Source organism: Platalea leucorodia, assembly GCF_965183815.1.
Source record: "Platalea leucorodia genome assembly, chromosome: 4".
In the NCBI taxonomy this organism is placed as follows: Eukaryota; Metazoa; Chordata; class Aves; order Pelecaniformes; family Threskiornithidae; genus Platalea; species Platalea leucorodia.
In genome coordinates, this window is record NC_138826.1 from 77,361,620 (window position 1) to 77,380,912 (window position 19,293).

A 19,293-nucleotide genomic window follows, 5' to 3' on the forward strand; every position below is an offset into this window, starting at 1 on the left:
TATTTATTATTAAAGCTATTTCAAATGAAGATTATTTGAAGGAATTATACAATGAAGCATTTAGAATTCCTCATGTCTGAAGAATCAAAGATATATATTTCCAAAAGTGTATTTTGTATTCTACTTTTGTGCAAATCTATTTCAGTGAATTACCAAAAAAAAAAAAAAAAGACAGGAGACTAGGAAAAATGACAACGCACATCCTAAAAAAAGCAGATATTTAAAATGAATGCCTTAAAAGCAAAACTGTAAGCAACTAGAGATATGCTAAGGTTGATAAGTAAGTCGTCATGGTAAGCATGATTGATTTTGAGTGGATAGGAAGCAGTGTTAAAATGCATATTTACACCAGCAGATTATGCTGAGTGTCTTATATCATACAAAAAAATACACCTCCCCTGGAGACATCAGTGTCTGTCTGCATACAGCCATGTCCCTAGAGACAGCAGAGACAGCGATACTGCAAAAGCAGTGGAAAGGGAAAGCATGTTGCAGCAGACAGAACCCAAAGTGGTCCAGATCTGCACACAAAGGCCTGATTTATTCTATTAGTTATTACTCCAGGTCAAACACCCACACAACCTGTCCAGTTACAATGCTCACAGCTACTCTTAGCTGGGACACAACTCATCTGCTAGGCTGCACACAAGGTGAGTATGGACTGGACGGAGGTGCCAATGAGACTGGGCGACCATCTCCAGGGAATCATTTTAGTCAGGTCGTATTTCTGGTCAGGTCAGGCAGATCAGCTGCCAAAAGGCAGGGAAAAAGGGAGGAGGACAGAATTGCTAGTGCTGAGCAATAATAGCAATCATTCCCAGTGCCGCAGCCTGCTCCTTGCAGAGAAATCACTGTTCAGCTACATGGATACAGACGTTCTGCTGGAGATGTCTTGGGACAGAATTAAAACAAGTGTTTTAGGTGCTGGCACTTGACTGCAAGAGGCGTAGGAAAATCTATGTACACAAACCATTCTGGCTGTTGGACATTTCTGGTATAATACATATCTTTTGACTGAAATGAGATGACTACAGGTGTGACTCAGTGGAGTGATCACTGAAAGAGGAAGCAACTAAAAAGATTTTTTTTTTTCCCTGCTGTCATGTGAAGAACTTCTGTCCAGGTTGCTGCAAGGACAACTTTTCTCTCTTCTCAGAAAAATGGGTAGTTACTAATAGTTGTAGAATGCTGTTTTCTGCTTTATTACCCAGCAAATTCCGGCACGCTGGTAGTGAAAAAAAGTAGTCCAATGAAACATAAATTAACTTTACTGTTTCTGTAGAAGCCAATGGAGTATTAAAAACAGGGTTGCAAAACTATGAAGATCAGGGTTTAACAAAGACTAGGATGTAACTGAAGTAACTGAGAATAACTTAATCAGGACACCGAGGTCTTTAATTGTGAGGAAAATGAGTCCATGGAAAGGACAGACAGAACAGAAGAGGATGAAATGTGGGAACAGTGCCTGCAGAAGGAGAAGCAGACTGGATACCATGCCTCAGGTTGGGATTTCATGCAGAAAATTAGTAAAAAATATATTGGCACAGGAATGAGGGAGTCATGCTTGGTTAGGCCCACAGACCAACTGAACAGACAGCAGTTCTGTCCTTGACTTTGACTGCCCTGAGGTCATGGTCTTGTAGGATAAAAATGTGGACAGGGACTAACTGTATTTTGTCTTTGGAAAACTCATTTTAATCAAAGTCTCTGTCTCTTCTAGCCTCCAAACTGATCTTTCTGGAGTAGCTACTCACACTTAAACTGATGTTGATTTGTCTTTACATCCTTGGAAGCATTCCTTCCTTTAGTTGATCCTTTCCTCCTAACATTATCCCTACACTGCAATATTCATGTTCCTCCTTCTCCTTAATTTCCTCTTCCTTTCAGACTGTCAAGAAAAACTCTTTTTCTCTGCTGTATTTCCTTTTCAGCACATGCTCTCACACAGATTGCACATAAACATGCAGCCTCTTCAGTTATTTGCATGAGAGAGTCCTCCCATCCCCGCTCAACTCATTGTAGGATGGCAGGACTGTAAAAAGAGAGTAGTAGTCCTTTATGTAGGTGGAATACAAGTCATTTATGGACTCCTTAATCGAAAGTATCCACAATGTGAGGATAACAACAACACTTTATGACTCAAAGAAGTGGTCAGATGGGAAGAAATATTTAAACACATAAAAGTCTCTAAACCAAGAGAGCCAGACAGTTTTGCTCATATGATTTGCTGCAGAAGTTTATCTTAAGTGATGAAGCAATTGATGGGGAGCTAGGAAAGCCAATTATTATTAAGTATTCCCTGTGTAGCTGAAGTTTTCATAAATCGTATTTCAACCTGTCTGACAACAGGCTTTAGAAACCCTGGCTTTAGAAACCATTAATCAGAAGCTGACAGTCACAATCACTGCATTTAGACACAAAGTGTAGAACTGGAAAAAGAATCAGAAATTACTGTAGAATTATGAAAACCCTTTTATGATCAGCTCTGAAGGTCAGAAAACATTTAAGAGAAATCACAGGAGGACACATGGAAGTCATGAGGAAACATCAGGCCCTTTTCTAAGCTCTCTCACTTTGCAACGGAAACGAAAATACAAGTTAACTTAAGGAAAGATTCAGGAGGAAATTACAGGACATGTGGTTCAACCTAGTAATATCTAGAGTTGAGACTTCATGCACTAGAAATTACTGATTAGCAACACAAAGTCACAGTGCTCTTCAGCAAAGGTTTAACAGGGATTGCAAGAATTGTAAAAGGCTACTTAAGGAGAACAAGGCAAGCATCTGCAACTACTTGCATAGGAACTAGCTTGGAACCTAGCTAAAAGACAGGAACAAGTTTCAAAAATATTCTTTCACTCATGCAGTGAGTAGTTTTCTTGAAAATGAATTTCAAACAATGAATTATTTAGTAAAGCTATTAATAACCCCAGCAGATAATAAGTGAGATGTGGTTTAATAAAGAAATGTGATAATACCATATTTTCTTAGAAGTAAAGAAAAATCCTCTGGGATATTCAAGGGCTCTTATTCATCACCCTGTTCTCTATTGAGCTATGGATCTGAACAAAGCATATTTCCATTTATCAGACAGAATGAAAAAAACATGAAAAACTTTTGACTGGTAAAAGTTAGAGGATTTATGTACAGGAGACAGCACCATGACATACAGCACAACAAAATTGTCTTAAACCTACTCCCCTGTCTCCCAGACTATGAAATACAATAAATACGAAAAATCAGACTAATTATATGATCCTTCTGTAGCAGCCAGAACACTTACCCACGAAGAGGTTATAGAACAGCTAACAAATTGGCATAGAAAGTGCTACAGGAGTCAAATTTAGGCTAGATGGACACTATGCAAAGCAAGGGCTGTACTCGTGATGCTACAGTGTGGTACTCAATCTGCATCTAATTCAGAAGACTCTCCTGTAGCCAACATCTGCACTTCTCGCTTTCTAGCGAGGGCTGTTGTGTCCTTTTCTGCTGACGAAAATCCCCATATGTCACATGCTTTTAATAGCTTCCTTATCTCTCACAAAGCGTGCCTAATAATACCACAAACATGGCGTCTTATTAGGAAATTGGGTTCCCTGTCTCTGCTTTACTCCCTTACAGCCCTCCCACTTCTTTTAACACCCTTCTTTTAACTTGTAAAGCAGCTGAACAACCTGCCACCACGTGGCTTTGCTTCACTTTGAATAAAAGGCTGTTGGCCGAACAGGTGAATTAGACCATTTCTTCCCATCTAAAAATGCAAACTCATTTCAGCAAAGAATTCAACAGCCCAAATCCCCCTTTCAAAATAAGCCGTGACTATTCAAAGGAATGCCAGAGCACCAAGTCTACCACATGAAGAAGTCTCCCCTGGTTTTCCACAGGAGAGATTCCACCGAGAACTTCTCCCATGCCAGGCTGTCATTGTATAGCTTTTCTATTTAAAATGAAACATTTCAGTGAAATGCTAACACTCAGCTGTGCACCACGCTTCTTCATCAGTCATTAGGCAAATTATCCACCGAGGGGTGCAGCTGCTTGTCTGCCTGTGAGAAAGCAGGCTTGCTTCCTCAGCCTGCAAAAAGGCTCCACGACACATCCAACTCTCTTTCAAGGCAGTTTTATTTCTCAGTACTCAAATATAAGCACAGCGTGAAACCACACAGCTCCTCAGCTCATACTGGACCAGTGCTTTTAGAAGCATCTTTCCTTCAAACCCTCTGCTTGAGTATTTACTTCAGCAGCCCGTCTCTGTTCAATATGTGACCCTTTCCAGCAGAGAGGGGTAACAGTAAGGGGTTGGCTGGTCCCAAGGTCCATGGCCTTTTTGAAAAAGGCACGGGGCCCAGCCAAGGGACAGCTCTTATACAATTCATAACCAACATGTTTCCTAGTTCTCTTTTTTTCCTATTACAAATGACCTGAATTTTAGAAAATCTCTCCCATCCTTCCTTCTTTCTCCATGCTCAGTGCTTCTTCCTTCTCCTGCCCCAAGAGTTTATCTGCATAGTGGTGTGTTTAGAAGACCTGTGGAGCTCCCCCTGATTTTTAGGAGCCTGTCTGTATCCTGCTTTTATTCGTTTGGAACTGAAGTCCCAATTCTGAAAGGAGAGATTTGCACGCAGAGTGCCTACACCCTTGTTTGTGCCCTGCCACTGACTGAGAGTTGAACTCCCTACCAGATGCATCCCTGTGTCTTCAAGTGCCTACATAGCTTAAAAATCTGGACACTGAGTGTCTGCAGATGTGCTTCAGTATCTATCACACTCTTTTTGGCTATGTTTTTATACTTTGCTCTGGACAGGTACGTTTTAACATACTGCTATTGTGGGGCTGTGGAGAGGGGCAAAATAAAATACCAACAACATACTGCAAGACTCAGAATGTAATTACAGTGAGCAAATGTGCAAATCCATTTGAAAACTCAGCTCAGAATTTATTCCATTTAGAAAACAAAATCTGCAATCCTTCAGGCAGAAATTTTATTCCAAAGAAAGGAGAAAATACTTGGTTCCCTGTCTGTACGCTCACAGGTCCTGCATGTCATTGCAGTGCATGTGAAGTGGTGTTAGTGAGAGAAGAAAAGCTGACTCCTTCCACTTGAGCATCCTGTTAAATGGTATTCTTGAAGAGAAAACGTGCACAGCTGGCCTGCTTCCCCAGCCCAGAAAGCCTCACTGTTCCACCTAAATCTCTTTCACAGCACAGTTTTAGTTTCCAGCGTAAACCTTAGACAAAACACCAAACAAAACTGTTTCCCTGTCCAGCCAGAACTAGCATCCTTGGGCTCCATCTCTGTAATTTTACTGCACGAACCTCTCTTCTTTTCTGATGGTTTTAAAGGGAACATTCAGCCCCTTCTCAACTAAGTCCAATAAACTGCTGGACCTTAGCGGGGAAAGCTGACTTATTAACCCTATAATAGTATCATTATCTCCTATTTAAAAGCAGGAATACAAAGTACAAAGGCAGCAAACAACATTCGAGAAAGGCTATCTGCTCTCTCACTTCCTCATCCATCTGCACACAGCCTTCCCCACAGATACCGAGTCCTTCGGACCACTTCCCCTCTCCCCTCTTCACTGCAGGCTGCCCACAAAACCCGATCAGCAACTGCATGCATAGCAGTAGCACTAGGAAAAGTATTTAAGGCAGTGTTCAGCAGTTTCAGAGTCAGCTATCCCCCCAAGGTGCTCTCAGTTTGAATTTGTGCTATAAATAAGAAAAGTCAATCAATTCCAAAGGACCAGATGTTCCTGTGCAGTCTACTAGTAACGGGCATATTGAGCTTATTTGAAAATTGTTGCTCTGCATAACTACTGGGTGTTGTATCCTTTGGCTATATATAGCAATACATTTAAACCTACCCTGGATCCCAAATGCATGCCAGAATGCAGTGCACAAACAAGGAAACCAAAGATACGGTATTACGCGTTCAATTTTTAGTCACAAACTCCCTGTCCAAATGCACACTGTGGAAACTTAGCTTGAGGTCCCTTCAAATGAAGCTTCCAACAGCAGCTTTGTAAATAGCTATAAGAATAGCTATAAGAAGATTTGACTATAAATTTGTCAATCCAAGAGCTTTCAGGAGAAAATGACAATTCAGAAATGTTTTGCAGAGAGGTTGTCATTTCAGTGAGCCTCCTACGTGACCCAGTGAGCTGAGTCCAATGGACTGCTGACCAGCCAAAATTTCCAGGGTCACGTAGTCTACTCCAGTATGTGGCATCATAGGACCTCCAGGTTCTTGCTGCAAAAACGGAAGATGGGCAGACCTGGAAGGTCCAGCCCTACCTGAGGCTCACGATATGGGCTCTGAAAAGGACTGAATTCTCCTCCAAAGCCACCGGCGCTTGCAGTGTCCCTGCCATGGCAGCTGTTGCCCTGGCAGCTTCTGCTCCCAAGCTCTGAAGCCTGCTATTCAGTCGCACTTCTCATACTCCTAAGTATGTGTGGTAACTCTGACAAGAAGCCAGGAGTTAAGAAGCAAGGGATCTATGGAAATGACTGGAAATGCAGATTTTTAAGTTCTCAGACTCAAAATCACTTGGAAATTCTGGGAAAAAAAGTGCTCTGGTTATTCTGAAAACCTTTTTCAGACCTCCTACTCAAAACGTCACAATTTTTACATGCTCCGAAGTGCAATAATCCTTGCTGTCCCTTCTCCCCTCAGTGTCAGAACGACAATCAGTAAGGGAATTCCAGCTTTCAAAGAATTCTGGGTGTAACTGTGAAATAGGAAGCACTTTGCAGTTGCTTTGAGAAAGGCAAGAAATCTATGGTAAAGTTCAGAAACTTAGCTAAGCTTCCCAGATACCTTGTTTTTAACCAAGCAACTAATTAAAATCCATCACACTGTAACCTTGCTAATTTGGAGCTAATAAAATGGAAACCCACAGCAAATTATTGCTGCCTGAAGATTAGTCACAAGTAAATACAACAGAAAAATAAAACCTCTGCATTCCATTCTTTCATTCATTGGAAAAGTGTAATTTAGTTTAAATTCTAAGCATATGTTTATATTTTTCTAGTACACTTTAAAATAAGAAGGAATTTTAATACCCTGAGACTTCATTAAACCTAACCTTTGGCAATTAAGGCATGCTGTGAAGCGAGGAGTGAGTGCTATTTGTGAAATGTATATTGGTGAAATACCAGCTAGTTAAACTCTACTGTGTTTTGAAACTTCGTCAGCAATAACAATTTTATTATCTGGGTACTTAACCATCACCTTCGTGTCTAAGACCCTTAATTTAGCTTCCTAGAAAGAGAGAAAACATTGTAGTTGTCCGTGCTTGGAGGGAACACAAACTGGCAAACATACCACTGTTTTGAATTCAGACACTTGCCACAGCAGCCAGTCTTCGTTAAGCGTGTACAGGGCTTTGCAAGTTATCGCGTCAACAGGTCCTTTGTTTATCCTCTGATTGAGGGTTGTCACTAGCAAATAGAAAGGTTCACCAATTGTCTCCTAGGACATGAAACAAACGCAAGGAACATGTTTATTAATGGGCATTAAATGGGCATGAATAACTAGAAAAAAATCAAGTGTAACAAATTAAGTTATTGCCTTTTAACTAACTTGTTATCTTGAAATTAGAAAAGAAAATCCCTCTGAACAGATTTATCTAGTTATTTGTTTAACCTCCATCCTTTGCTTTTCAGCGCGAAAGCCTCATGCAAATAGCAAGGGACAGCTGGAGCGTGTGGCAAGATAGCTCGCAGCCCCTTGCTGTGCACAAGCATACTACAGGCAAGCTGCTCCTGCTCCCCGTGGCAGATGCTTCCTAGTGCCACCAAAGAGCGGGTGGGGGGTGAGACGTGCATGTGTTCACACGTATACTTCAGCTATGTCTTCCTTTTTCAGTTTTGTGAGAAAACAAGCTAACAACTAGTTTCCTTTTGAATTGGCGACTCCTCTTGTTTTCTGCGAAAAAAGCCTTGGGAGCAAGGTGGTGGGATGTACACTGGTGTATCAGCGAAAGGGGGAATGAAACTGGGGCTTCCCTCTCCTGCCTGAACTCCAGGCTTCAGAAAAGCACCTGAGAAAGGAAGGATGGATCTTTGTTTCCACGTGACACCACTCCTGCAACCTGGCTAAGGCATCTCACTAGCACAGCTCTGTAAAGATGACTGGTGTATCGAGAACACATCTCTGACAGTTCCTTGGCTCTCTCCTGGGGTCTCAGGAAACCGGTGCGAGCTGCTGAGCCTCAGACAACTCTGCCACTGTATAAATGCGAGGACTGATATAAGCGATACCAACAGTGCGATACCATCACACTGGCAAGAGAGACAGGAAGCATAACCAAGCACTGGAACCAAGAATGAAGTGCTACCAAGTGGCTAAAATAAACAAACAGTAAAACTAAAGAAAATGCATACTTCGTTTCCACTTGAAGTCATTTAGGTCTTGAAATCTGCAATGCTGTTTGGAGGCTAAAAAGTTTGGAAAGAAGTTTAGTTTTCCAAAAGATGGTATTCCTTAAATCTCTATTACGTGGTAGCTTTCCAACAGCTTGCATAGAAAGGTACAGCTGCATTTTAACAAGTGTGTCAGTCTTTTAGTATGATCACAATACATCTCATGGAGATGAAATAATGTCTGACATGAGGAAAGGATATGCTAGAATTGCAAAATTACCCAAATCTCAGCCAAATAAATGACATTATCATCGCTTACAGATGCGCTCTTTTCCTACATCCCATTGATGACAGCTAGTTAAGTCACCTAAACTAGAAGACTGCACGTTAGTAATGTTAAATGTTAGACTGAATGCTTTAAACTGATCCCTTTAATTCCTATGGAAGAAATCAGTTTAAAAAATTCTTTGCTTATCTTAGATAGTGAAAAGATGTACACGTACCCGGAGAAATCCAGAAAGGCAGACAGACATCCAGTTTGTCAGTAATTTTTCTACCACAGATTCAGTTCGTCTGAGCAGGAGCTTAGGCTGTACATTGCTTGATTGCTCCATCAAATCCTTTGTCAACACTTCCAAAATATGGGTTAGATAAACTAGCTTAGTTTGTAGTGCAATAGTCAAGAAGGATGCAAACAAGCACCTGTTAAAAAAAAAAGGGGGGGGGGAACAGGAATCCTATAATATTTGGAATTTCTCTTCCCAGTCATCTTTAATAAATGAAACACACTTTAGTGCAGTTCATATCCCAAGTTCTCCCTCCTCAGGCACAGAAACTGTCCACTGATATGTACAAAAATATAAAAAATGCAAGTCCATCTGCTCTTGTGATTATTTTTTAAACACAGAATTTGTGTCTCTAAATTTAATTCTTCAGAACAACACCTTCTTCAGCGACAGAACAGTTCTAAGCTGTAGAACTACTGATCTAACTGCAGGAAGTGTTTACAGTTTTGAGTGAGTTTTCCCGCTCCTTTGCCTCTTTGTTTACATGTACAAACATCCTGATTTCTCTTAAATGGCTTGTTTTAATGGCAATGTTTTTTCTTCCTCAGTGTGTGCAGATGGAGAAGATGGAAAAATGCTCTGGAGTAATGCAAGTTTGTTTTGCAAGAAGCAGAAATTACATTTTTGTGCTACAATCCATGTTGTTTTTTCCCGCTAATTCTTTGTCTTGAAGATGATAAGCATAATCATACTATACCTGTCTTTCACAGAGAAATTTTTCTGCTTTTCAAGGGTGTGAATGAGAGTAACAAGAAAGTTCTTGTTACAAATTAAAGCATGCAACATGTTGAAGCTTTCATCCTTGCTCGTTTGGTCTCTGCTCTGGAACAGTTAAACAAAAATAAGCAAACTGTAGTTTGGCTATGATGGATTCTTAATGCTCAGAAAAATGGTAAGCAACATATGGGATAAGAGCCTGGCCTCATTCAAATCAGTGGGAATTTTACATTTATTTCATGGGTCTCAGGATTTTACCGAAGATGCATTTGCGTTTGTGTACAACACGGAGTACACACATGTAAAGCATACATTTTCTGTCATATACACAAAGTAATGCCAATAGTTAAGTTTGCCTGTCATTTCCCATGACTAGATTCTGTTTATTTTATTTAAATAAGTCATAATATACATTGGGTAACAGCATCTTACACAGCAAATTCTTTTTATATATAAATTCATGTACCTTTCCTTATGGGGGAAAGGGAACATATTGAAAATGCAATCTGATGTGTTCTAGGACAATGCTGAGATACGGGATACAATCACTCTTGAAAACATATTTATTAATTAAGGCATATCACACTACATCAACTTACCTGTGGCATGTCTTCACTGAAGATGGATGCAAAGCCTCCTGACTAAAATATAAGACAGGTGATATTTATCATTCTTATGTATACCAAAAGTTTCTAACACATGTACGTTAAACACGTCAAGCATGTTCCTGATAGCATAAAACCTGAAATAAAACAATGGAAATGCTGGCTTCTAATGAGGCTACAGTATAAAAACTCTACGCAGTAACTTCTGCAAAGGTGCTGCCAAGGTTCACTGAAAAGCAGACTCTCAAAGATGACCTGGTGTTGACTTCAGCATTACTGTGTGTGTTACTCTATGCTGCTGAGCCACACTAAGCACAGCAGTCAACTAATGCTCTGCAGGAAAAGCTGTTTATTACCCTCATCTGCAAATGTCCTGGTGTGCAAGGGGTGCTGCAGGCTGCATCCTTCTTGGACAGCAATGATAGCCTTTGGTATACGGGGTTTCTGTAACAGAGTGACACTTGAGTTCATCTGCCTCCATTCATTTCAAGGCACTTCATGAATGTTCCCTAATGAACTCTCCAGGAGGTCCATGCTGTCAGTCTCCAGAGATGCACAGCTGCCACCACACATCCAGTCCTAGCAAAAGCTCTCACAACAAAGAGAAGCCCCCAGTTCTCAAATACCTTGTCAATGCCTCTTGTCTGACTCTTACAGCCTGTAAGGCCCCAACACAGCTGTGTGTTCCCAAAGCAGCACCCTTGAGCAACAAATTCACACTAGGAACATTTACTGTCATCTGCTTTATCTGTGATGCTGGCAGCCCCTAGTTGCCTTATAGAATCACAGAATGGTTTGGGTTGGAAGGGACCTGCAAAGATCATCTAGTCCAAACCCCTGCCATGGGCGGGACATCTTCCACTAGATCAGGTTGCTCAAAGCCCCATCCAGTCTGCTCTTGAACACTTCTAGGGATGGGGTATCCACAACTTCTCTGGGCAACCTGTTCCAGTGTCCCACCACTCTCATAGTAAAGAATTTCTTCATTACGTCCAATCTAAATCTACCCTCTGTCAGTTTAAAACCATTGCCCCTCGTCCTGTCACTACAGGCCCTGGCAAAAAGTCTCTCTCCATCTTTCTTATAAGCCTCCTTTATATTGAAAGACTGCAATAAGGTCTTCCTGGAGCCTTCTCTTCTGCAGGCTGAACAACCCCAACTCGCTCAGGCTTTCTTCATAGGAGAGGTGTCCCAGCCCTCTGCCATTTTTGTGGCCCTCCTCTGGACCCGCTCTAACAGGTCCATGTCTTTCTTGTGCTGGGGACCCCAGAGCTGGATGCAGGACTCCAGGTGGGGTCTGACCAGAGTGAAGTAGAGGGGGAGAATCACCTCCCTCGACCTGCTGGCCACGCTTCTTTTGATGCGGCCGAGGATACAGTTAGCTTTCTGGGCTACAAGCGCCCATTGCCGGCTCACATCTCATTTTTCATCTACTTATCTGATTTTTCACCCCTCCCTTTCCTCATGCCTCCTGTTCTCTTCTCCCCTACCATGCTCTTCTTCCTCTTCCTCCACTGGCTATTCCCATTTTTCCAGAACTTCTTCAGCACCCCTAACACCACCTACCAATTAAAAAACCACACACACACACACACAGAGTGAAACAACGGGAACCACGTTCAAGGTTAAAAGTGCTTATGAAGAGGAAACAAGCATGGTAGCATTAAACCAAACAATGTGGGAAATCAAGGGAAAACAGAAATAATAATCCAAATTTAACAAGTAAAGCAAAAATCAGGCTGAACATAAGGAATATTTTAAGAATAGATGTAATATCCATTTAACACCTATAAGCATTAAGCACGAAACAAAAGCTATCAAGCCAGAATAAATATAGACAACTGAAGCAGTGGGAAGCGAGAAGCTCAAAATGAAGACGGGGTCCATCACTCTTAATTGTAGGTATCTGACTCCCTCTTTAAGCAACTCATCCTGTCCTGAGACAGATGTCTCAGGCAAGCGGGATGACTCACTTTCTTGAGCTGCCTGTCTCTGCACTGACTACAGAAGATGCTCAGTGAACAGCTTTGACTTCCGTGTTTAAAAACCTTAGATTAGATGAGACAAAACCCATCGAATGCACTGGAAGGCAGAGGGAGTACAATATGGACATCATTCAAACACATGAGGTTAGTGAGGGAAGTGGTGGTTTGTCACTTCGACCCTTCTGTCAACCCTTCTGACACTCGGTTTCAATCTACTACCCCATTGCCTTTTCTGTTCATCTGTAATATTTGTTTAGTAGAGCACTGCTCTCCTACCACATTCATACAGCACAAGGCATGTTTGGACACTCCCGCAATGTAAACGATAAGTACTAGGCAGGAAAAATTGGTACACAATACATTAAATAACTTGCCTGACACTGCATGTCTGCAGAGAGCTAATAGTGGCAAGTTTACCTTCATGGTATCAGTACTTCAAACTGAGACAAAATCTAACTGGAATAATTTCCGGGATGTGCAGTGGCATGAGACTCACCGAGGCAAAACAGGAGCCCTTCCCTTTCTGACCTCACATCATAATGCAACAGAGTGGCAGACTTCATGCCTTTTTTTCTTTCCTTTCTATTTGCATAAAGCAAAGCATTTCAACCCAGACAGCTTCTACAGATTGTTACTGTTTTGACAGGGGACTATCACTAGAAAAAGACATATTCCTAAAAATAAAACCACTATTTTAATGCTAATATGCCTGACAACAAAACAAACTGAAAGGAAAGAGATGCAGAAAGTAAGGTTTCCTTGGTCCACTTTCTTCAGACCTCCTAGTGACCCCATACAAATTAGACTGGGGACATCACACCAGTACCAGAAGAGATACTCCCAGTTTCCTTTGGTGTGAGAACTGGACTCAAAGTGTACAAGGACTATGCATATGTAATTGTTAAATATTATTCTGCCTTAGTATCTGGTATTTGGTGTTGTACAAAAAAAAGGCCCTGATTCTGCACTATGACATGTGTTTATCACAATGAGCTTTTAGCAGGATCACACATGGCAATAAAGTGAAGCAGTGTGCAGATAAGACTGCAGGACTGGGCCGCAGCAGTGATGAGTAACACATAAAGACTAGTACAAAATTCACATACATACCAGCTATACCCTAAAACACCACAGCACTAACCAAGGGTTTCTACTCATTGGTGTCAGTTACACAGCAAAATATCACCAGCTGAGATCACAGATTCTGCCAGTTAGTAAATGCCGGTAAGCACTGGTTAACATCATGACATAATTTTGGAAGCTGTGGCAAATGCACTTATCAGCATCGTAATGTGCCACATACGCAAAAAAATAGCAAAAGTAAAACATTCAAGAGAAGGCCTCTTTGGTCCTCTGACACAGTGGCACAAACTGCTCCAAAGAACAATGAAAATGTCCTCCTCTAAACTGGACAGCACATAAGTACTTATGTAATTTTTAAGCATTTGACCTGCACTCCTTTGAATCAAGGTCTTACCATTTCTGTTAGCAGCTTGAAGTAAAAAGACAGCATGACCTTAGAACCACTTCTTCATTCCACAAGTCTAATTACGAAGTGTCATGATGTTAGCTAGCATGTTAGCTAGCCTGACCATTACTTTAATTAGCTATAGCATGGAATGTGAAAGCATGAGAACAAAAAAAGCAATGGATAAATTATAGCTTAGTTAGGATGGCCTGAAAGGCAAGCAGCTTAGTGAGGCTGGGCAAAAAAGAAATGGATGCACACACAACCCTTGAAAATTCAACAACAGTGCTTTATCTACAGCATTTAGGCTTGGTTAAATATAGAGATGTATAGTGTTAAGTGTTCTCTGGTAATTCTTGATTTAAGAAAAGTTTCTTGTGAAAACAGTGTGCAATTACTGTGCAGTATTTACTCTAGTTATTTGACCCTGACCTTCCTAGCTTTTTCATTATTAGACAGGACTGACAACTGAAAGATTTGTAAATATTTACCTCTGGAAAGAAAGTTCTAAGAGCAAAGTGTTTGTAGTCAAGGAAGGGAACGGTTCCAAAACTATCCACCACATCCAATTCATCCATCTGCAGTTCAGCAAATCCTGAAAAAGCACCCCCCCTCCCCACCCAGAGAGTTAGTTTAGTTGACATAAAATCACCTTCACAATTATAAATTGGCCCCAATAGATGTTCCTTAAAAAAACAGTTTTCAGGGAAGAGGGGTTGTTTTTCTAGCTGAAGCTCTTATGAGCGGGAAAGTACCAATCCATTTTTTTCCCACTTGTGTTGAAGGAAATATTACATGCAATATTATTAGGTCAATGCTGTCTGCTACTGCAGTGCACACCAACATTAAAGAGGAACTCTGATACAACACAAAAATATTCTAACAGCTGTAAAATTAAAATGTTTATATCATGTGAGCTTCTTGACAGTTTCAGTTCAGAAATTATGCTGTACTTAAGCTCTATAAAGCTCTTTAGACCTACCCTCCCGTATTTCCTTCCGAATCTCATATTCCAGTAGTTCAAGTTGCTGACTCTGTTTACGAGTTAACTCTTTGGATTTGTATCTAGTAACTATGAATGCCACTAAAAAGGAAGAAAAAAAAGATTCTGAGCACAGAAACGGCAGAACAGACAACCCCTATACAAGACATATTTCAATATTATTTTAATAAATAGAAAGATTAATATAGACTTGCACTCTCCAGGAGGATTACTGTTTCTACTGTCGTCAGTGTGCTAGTACCCATGAGCTCTATTTATCTGGATCTAAACCCCAATGTTTAATAAAAAACATTCCTTTTAACAAGGTCTTAGAATTGTCAATCCGACTTTATTTGAAAGTACAGCACACCCTGCTATGTACAACCCGCACAGTGAGACACAGAATCTAACAACCACTTCTACTACTAGCAACCTGCTGAAAGTTGCACTGATTAAACAGGAAAAACAGTTGTTTTGAACAAGAAATCCACTATTTTGAGAGAGTAAAGGCACAAGATATAGTTCCTGTAAAGGTAATGCCCTTTTTAAAAAGAAACCCAACCAAACAAAAGAACAAACCCCTAAATTTATTACAATAAATGGAAATTTATCGAATATATAACCGGGTCAAAAAAAAAGGAGTGACAGAAAGAGGAGAGGATAACTATTTACCCCCTCAATTTAGTAATGACCTACAAATTCATGAATGATCCAAACGAGACTGAGCAGAAGCACCACACGCACTGCCTGAGGATAAGCAGTTTGTTAGGGAACATCTGCCCCAGGGACAGGAGAGGGGCCCAGCTCTGATAGCTGGAAAGGCCCCATTTGTGACACAAGGAGTCAGTCCTATGGCTTGCCTCGCTAAACGGTGGTGAAGAATCCCAGCAGAACAGCCAAAACTACTCTCTTGTAACATGCTGTAGTCTGACAAGACAGACTTCACCACCAGACCAGAGTTAACTTTGTCCACTCTTATCGGGAACAGGGGAAAACCACCAGGCTATCTGTGACAGTCCCAAACATGTATGTGTGTATGTATATGTGTTTATGTTTCATGATTATACCCTTCAGCAAATCAAAAATTGAAAACACATTATTGTACTTACCTATAATGACACACACTACGATAGGCAGCAAAATAAGAACATATAAATATATGTGTGATGATGTTGGTTTGACTTCATGCTCAAAATTTCCTAATTTGACCTGAAGAAAAATAATGGCTGTGTTAATAGAGGATAGGTATTATATCAGTACTTAAAATGACATTTAATGTATAAAAAAAGATGTATTTGAGGCGTATGAAGGACCCTGGTTCTGCAGATTATCGGGAAGACAGGAGCAATTTGGGAAAACATATGTGAACCGCAGAAACTTAACTTTTACTGTATTTGATGTTTAAGCAGGGTAACAGCAGCGACAAGAGAAAAATTTGGAGGTCCTCATGCAGCACCAAATTTTGCCATTGCTCTCACTGCAAACTAGAGCGCACAAATGAATGGCAAGATCGAGCCTCCAGCTGGCCAAATGGCTCATGCACTTCAGAATCACTGCTAAACGCTCTGGCATTTTGAAGCGAGGAAGGCACATGTTGACAGTTAAAGTCATTCCTTTGCACTCACAGTGTTACTCTGCTGAGCAGAAAAGTAAGATAAAACTCACGCTAATAATGAGGGAAGTAAAATTTTTGATAGATGCCTGGCCCACAGCCCTCTTCCCTATTTCTTTGCAGAAGTTTCAACCTCTTTATGTAGGATGTAGGGCGTTCCTGAAGGTCCGCTTAAGAACAAATACAACATACAGTACATGTACAACATCCCCCAACAGCCACTGGGCTTGTCAAAGGCAGGACAGGCATTAATTCTTAGGAATACACGAAAGCGCTGAAGTCTGCCAGATGCCAAACTGAGGCATTCACCACTGATAATTATGGCAGAAGAAATTTCACAAAGGAGGATCTCAAAGAGGACTGTGAAAGCACATAAATAAAGGGTAGCTAAGACTATAAACAAGCTAGAAGTAAAAATACGCTGTGACACAGAAAAAGAATACCACCAAGTGCCAGGGATAGAAATGAGCCCGAGATAATTGAAAAGGAGAGTTGGGTTGAAATTATTTTGGGTTACAGCAGGGAAGGCAGAGATCTGGTGATTTCAATCACTGGCTTGTCACAGGAGGTGAGCAGCCAGGGCAGCTGGATGCTGCCAACTGCATCGTCACTTCGCAGCTACACGGACATGAGCGAGCAAAGAAACCCCACAGGACTGGAAGGACACAGCCCTCGTATTTCTGGGGCTACAAAGAACAGAAGACAAAGCAGACCTATTTCCTCCATCAAATGTATTTTTCCCTTGGTTGTTTATGTGTTTTCACAGTTCCTATACAAAGTACTTTCAGTCCGAGCCTTCCTAGGATCCCATTTGCCTTTTCTAAGGCTGAAATGCATTGGTGCCTACATACATGAATCATCCCATGACTAATACACCTGACTTTCTGCACTTGTCATGTCCAGCCAAAGCATTCCTAATGCAGAAATTCCTGTTACTCATCCCTGCTTATTGAAAACTGAAGCAAAGCATTCATTTAATTTTCTGTTCATACTTAGATTATCTTTAATCTGCACCATAACCTTCCTACTCAATGGCTCCATTTCCTTCCTTATCTTTTATTTATCTTGCTTATGAATCACGGACTAAATAAGGTACAACTGAATTCATCTGATTCCTATTCCTAAATTCATTTCATTCTTCCTGCATGACATTATAAAACCTCCTCTGGACTGGTAATGCCTTTGAGCTTTATGCCATCAGCAAATGTTTTTAGTACATGCCTTATTTTTGTGCTCAAGTCACTACTGATATTAAATAATACCTGTATGAAAATCAACATTGTCCAAAGTCAGCTCCCCATACACAGCATCTAGTTTTTCTAATCCCTAGCATCTTCATAATCACCATGTTAAGTAGTTTACTGAATGACTTCCAGGTACATGTGATCTACTGCTTTTTTGCTGTTGAGGAAATCACTCATCTTACCAAATAAAGATATCTAGCATAATCTGCCTTTATTAAAAAGAAGTTGACAATTATGCCATTTTCCATTTACCTCCAGGTCTTTCATGAGTCCCTCATTCAAAATACATTATAAAGCTTTACACAGAGCTAGGATTAAATCAGCAAGCCTTTATTTGCCTAGTTATTTTTTTTTTCTTTTAAATACCGGTTTTATATTTGCTGCTCTCCAGTCATACAGTATCTCTCCTGACTCTACAGGTTTATTTCAAACCTTTCCTACTAAGCCTACAATATCATGTGCCAGTTCTTTCTCAGTGCTGTTATGGGAATGATCCTGTTCCAGCTGCCTTGAGCCCCTTGATCTGTCTGAATCTTGCTTCTGTCACAAGAATGGCATTTTCTTCTTTGACACCTCCATTCAGACTGATCATCCTGTCTTTGACCCCACACTCAATATCCTCTTTCCTCCTGAAAACTAAAGCAAGAGATATGATTATTCTTGGGCCATACCTACCTTTTATACCCAGCTTATCCTTTCTTCAGAGTGGCCCTAGTTCTTGTATGATGATTTATTTATAAGATTAAAAAAAAGTGTGATGATTTCCTACTTTTACATTTTTCTTTATGTTGGAAAAAACAATTTTTAAGGTATCAGAAGTGAAATGTTACATTATAACTATTGCACTTGATTTGCCTTAGCGAAGTGGTGACCTTTCTGTGACAGTCACTCCTATGAAGCTTGCAGGATGAACATGTGATATTGCAAGGCAACGTTAATATTTAAATGCAACACCAATCTCAGAAAGGCTTTTCCATGCCATAACTGGCTCAGACGGCAGGATCCACAGATGGGGGATCAGTTAACAGTGATATGAAATTGAGAATAGCTTCGTTAATCTTTACTATGAGCCATATGCCTTGAAGTCAATAGAGTTATTTCAGTTTTCTACCACCATACACTGCAATAAGAGTCTGGCATCATTCTTCTCCCTCATAAATGGTGATGATTGCTTTTTAAAAAATTCATATCTTCATCTTATTCATGGAGCAAATATCTTAAGCTGCCATTTAGCTTTGACATCCATGCTAATGTTCTTATATTTGGGCCTGGCTTTGTGCCATATGTTCACAGCATTTTGGCCTCCCCAGTGCATGCTGAATTTTACCCCCTTTCTCATCCAGAAATGCCTTCTCTTCTGTCTTAGTGGTGATCTGTTCAAGATCCTTACCCACTTTAGTGGGAAAAAGTGAATGGGAGAACGCAATCCTTTTCCTTATTGCCACACTGCAGCAGCAGATTACTTACAGATCTAAGATGAGGGGCTCTCCTGGAGCCAGTGATGCTTTATTGGTGATGTCTGCTGCAGCCAGAGGTCTCACAAGCTACTGCTCTCGTGGAGCTCAGCAGCAGTGAGCTCAGCTTGGACTGCAAAGCCTACCTCTGACACTACGGCAGTAACCAGGCAGTAAATGAACTCATACTGTTAGTGGTCCCTAACCTAGGCAGGCATGCTCAGATGTGAGGAAGATAACCAGATTACCAACTACCAGGAGAACAAAAAAGGCATCCAGTTCCTCCCACTATA

General features: G+C 40.8%; 1 protein-coding gene across 2 annotated transcripts in view; it reads right to left on the reverse strand.

Annotated features, from left to right (window-relative positions):
• Positions 1–19,293, reverse strand: part of PLXNC1 (plexin C1) — a gene marked incomplete at its 5' end in the record, with an annotated part of 72,797 nt that overhangs the window by 17,541 nt on the left and 35,963 nt on the right. For both annotated transcript variants that reach the window (XR_014227884.1, XM_082309094.1), the window contains 7 exons: positions 7,328–7,474; positions 8,871–9,069; positions 9,631–9,755; positions 10,250–10,291; positions 14,200–14,303; positions 14,691–14,792; positions 15,800–15,899. Coding sequence is in view for 1 of the 2 variants with exons in the window: in XM_082309094.1 (XP_082165220.1) it covers positions 7,328–7,474; positions 8,871–9,069; positions 9,631–9,755; positions 10,250–10,291; positions 14,200–14,303; positions 14,691–14,792; positions 15,800–15,899 (819 nt within the window). The remainder of the gene's footprint in view (positions 1–7,327; positions 7,475–8,870; positions 9,070–9,630; positions 9,756–10,249; positions 10,292–14,199; positions 14,304–14,690; positions 14,793–15,799; positions 15,900–19,293) is intronic.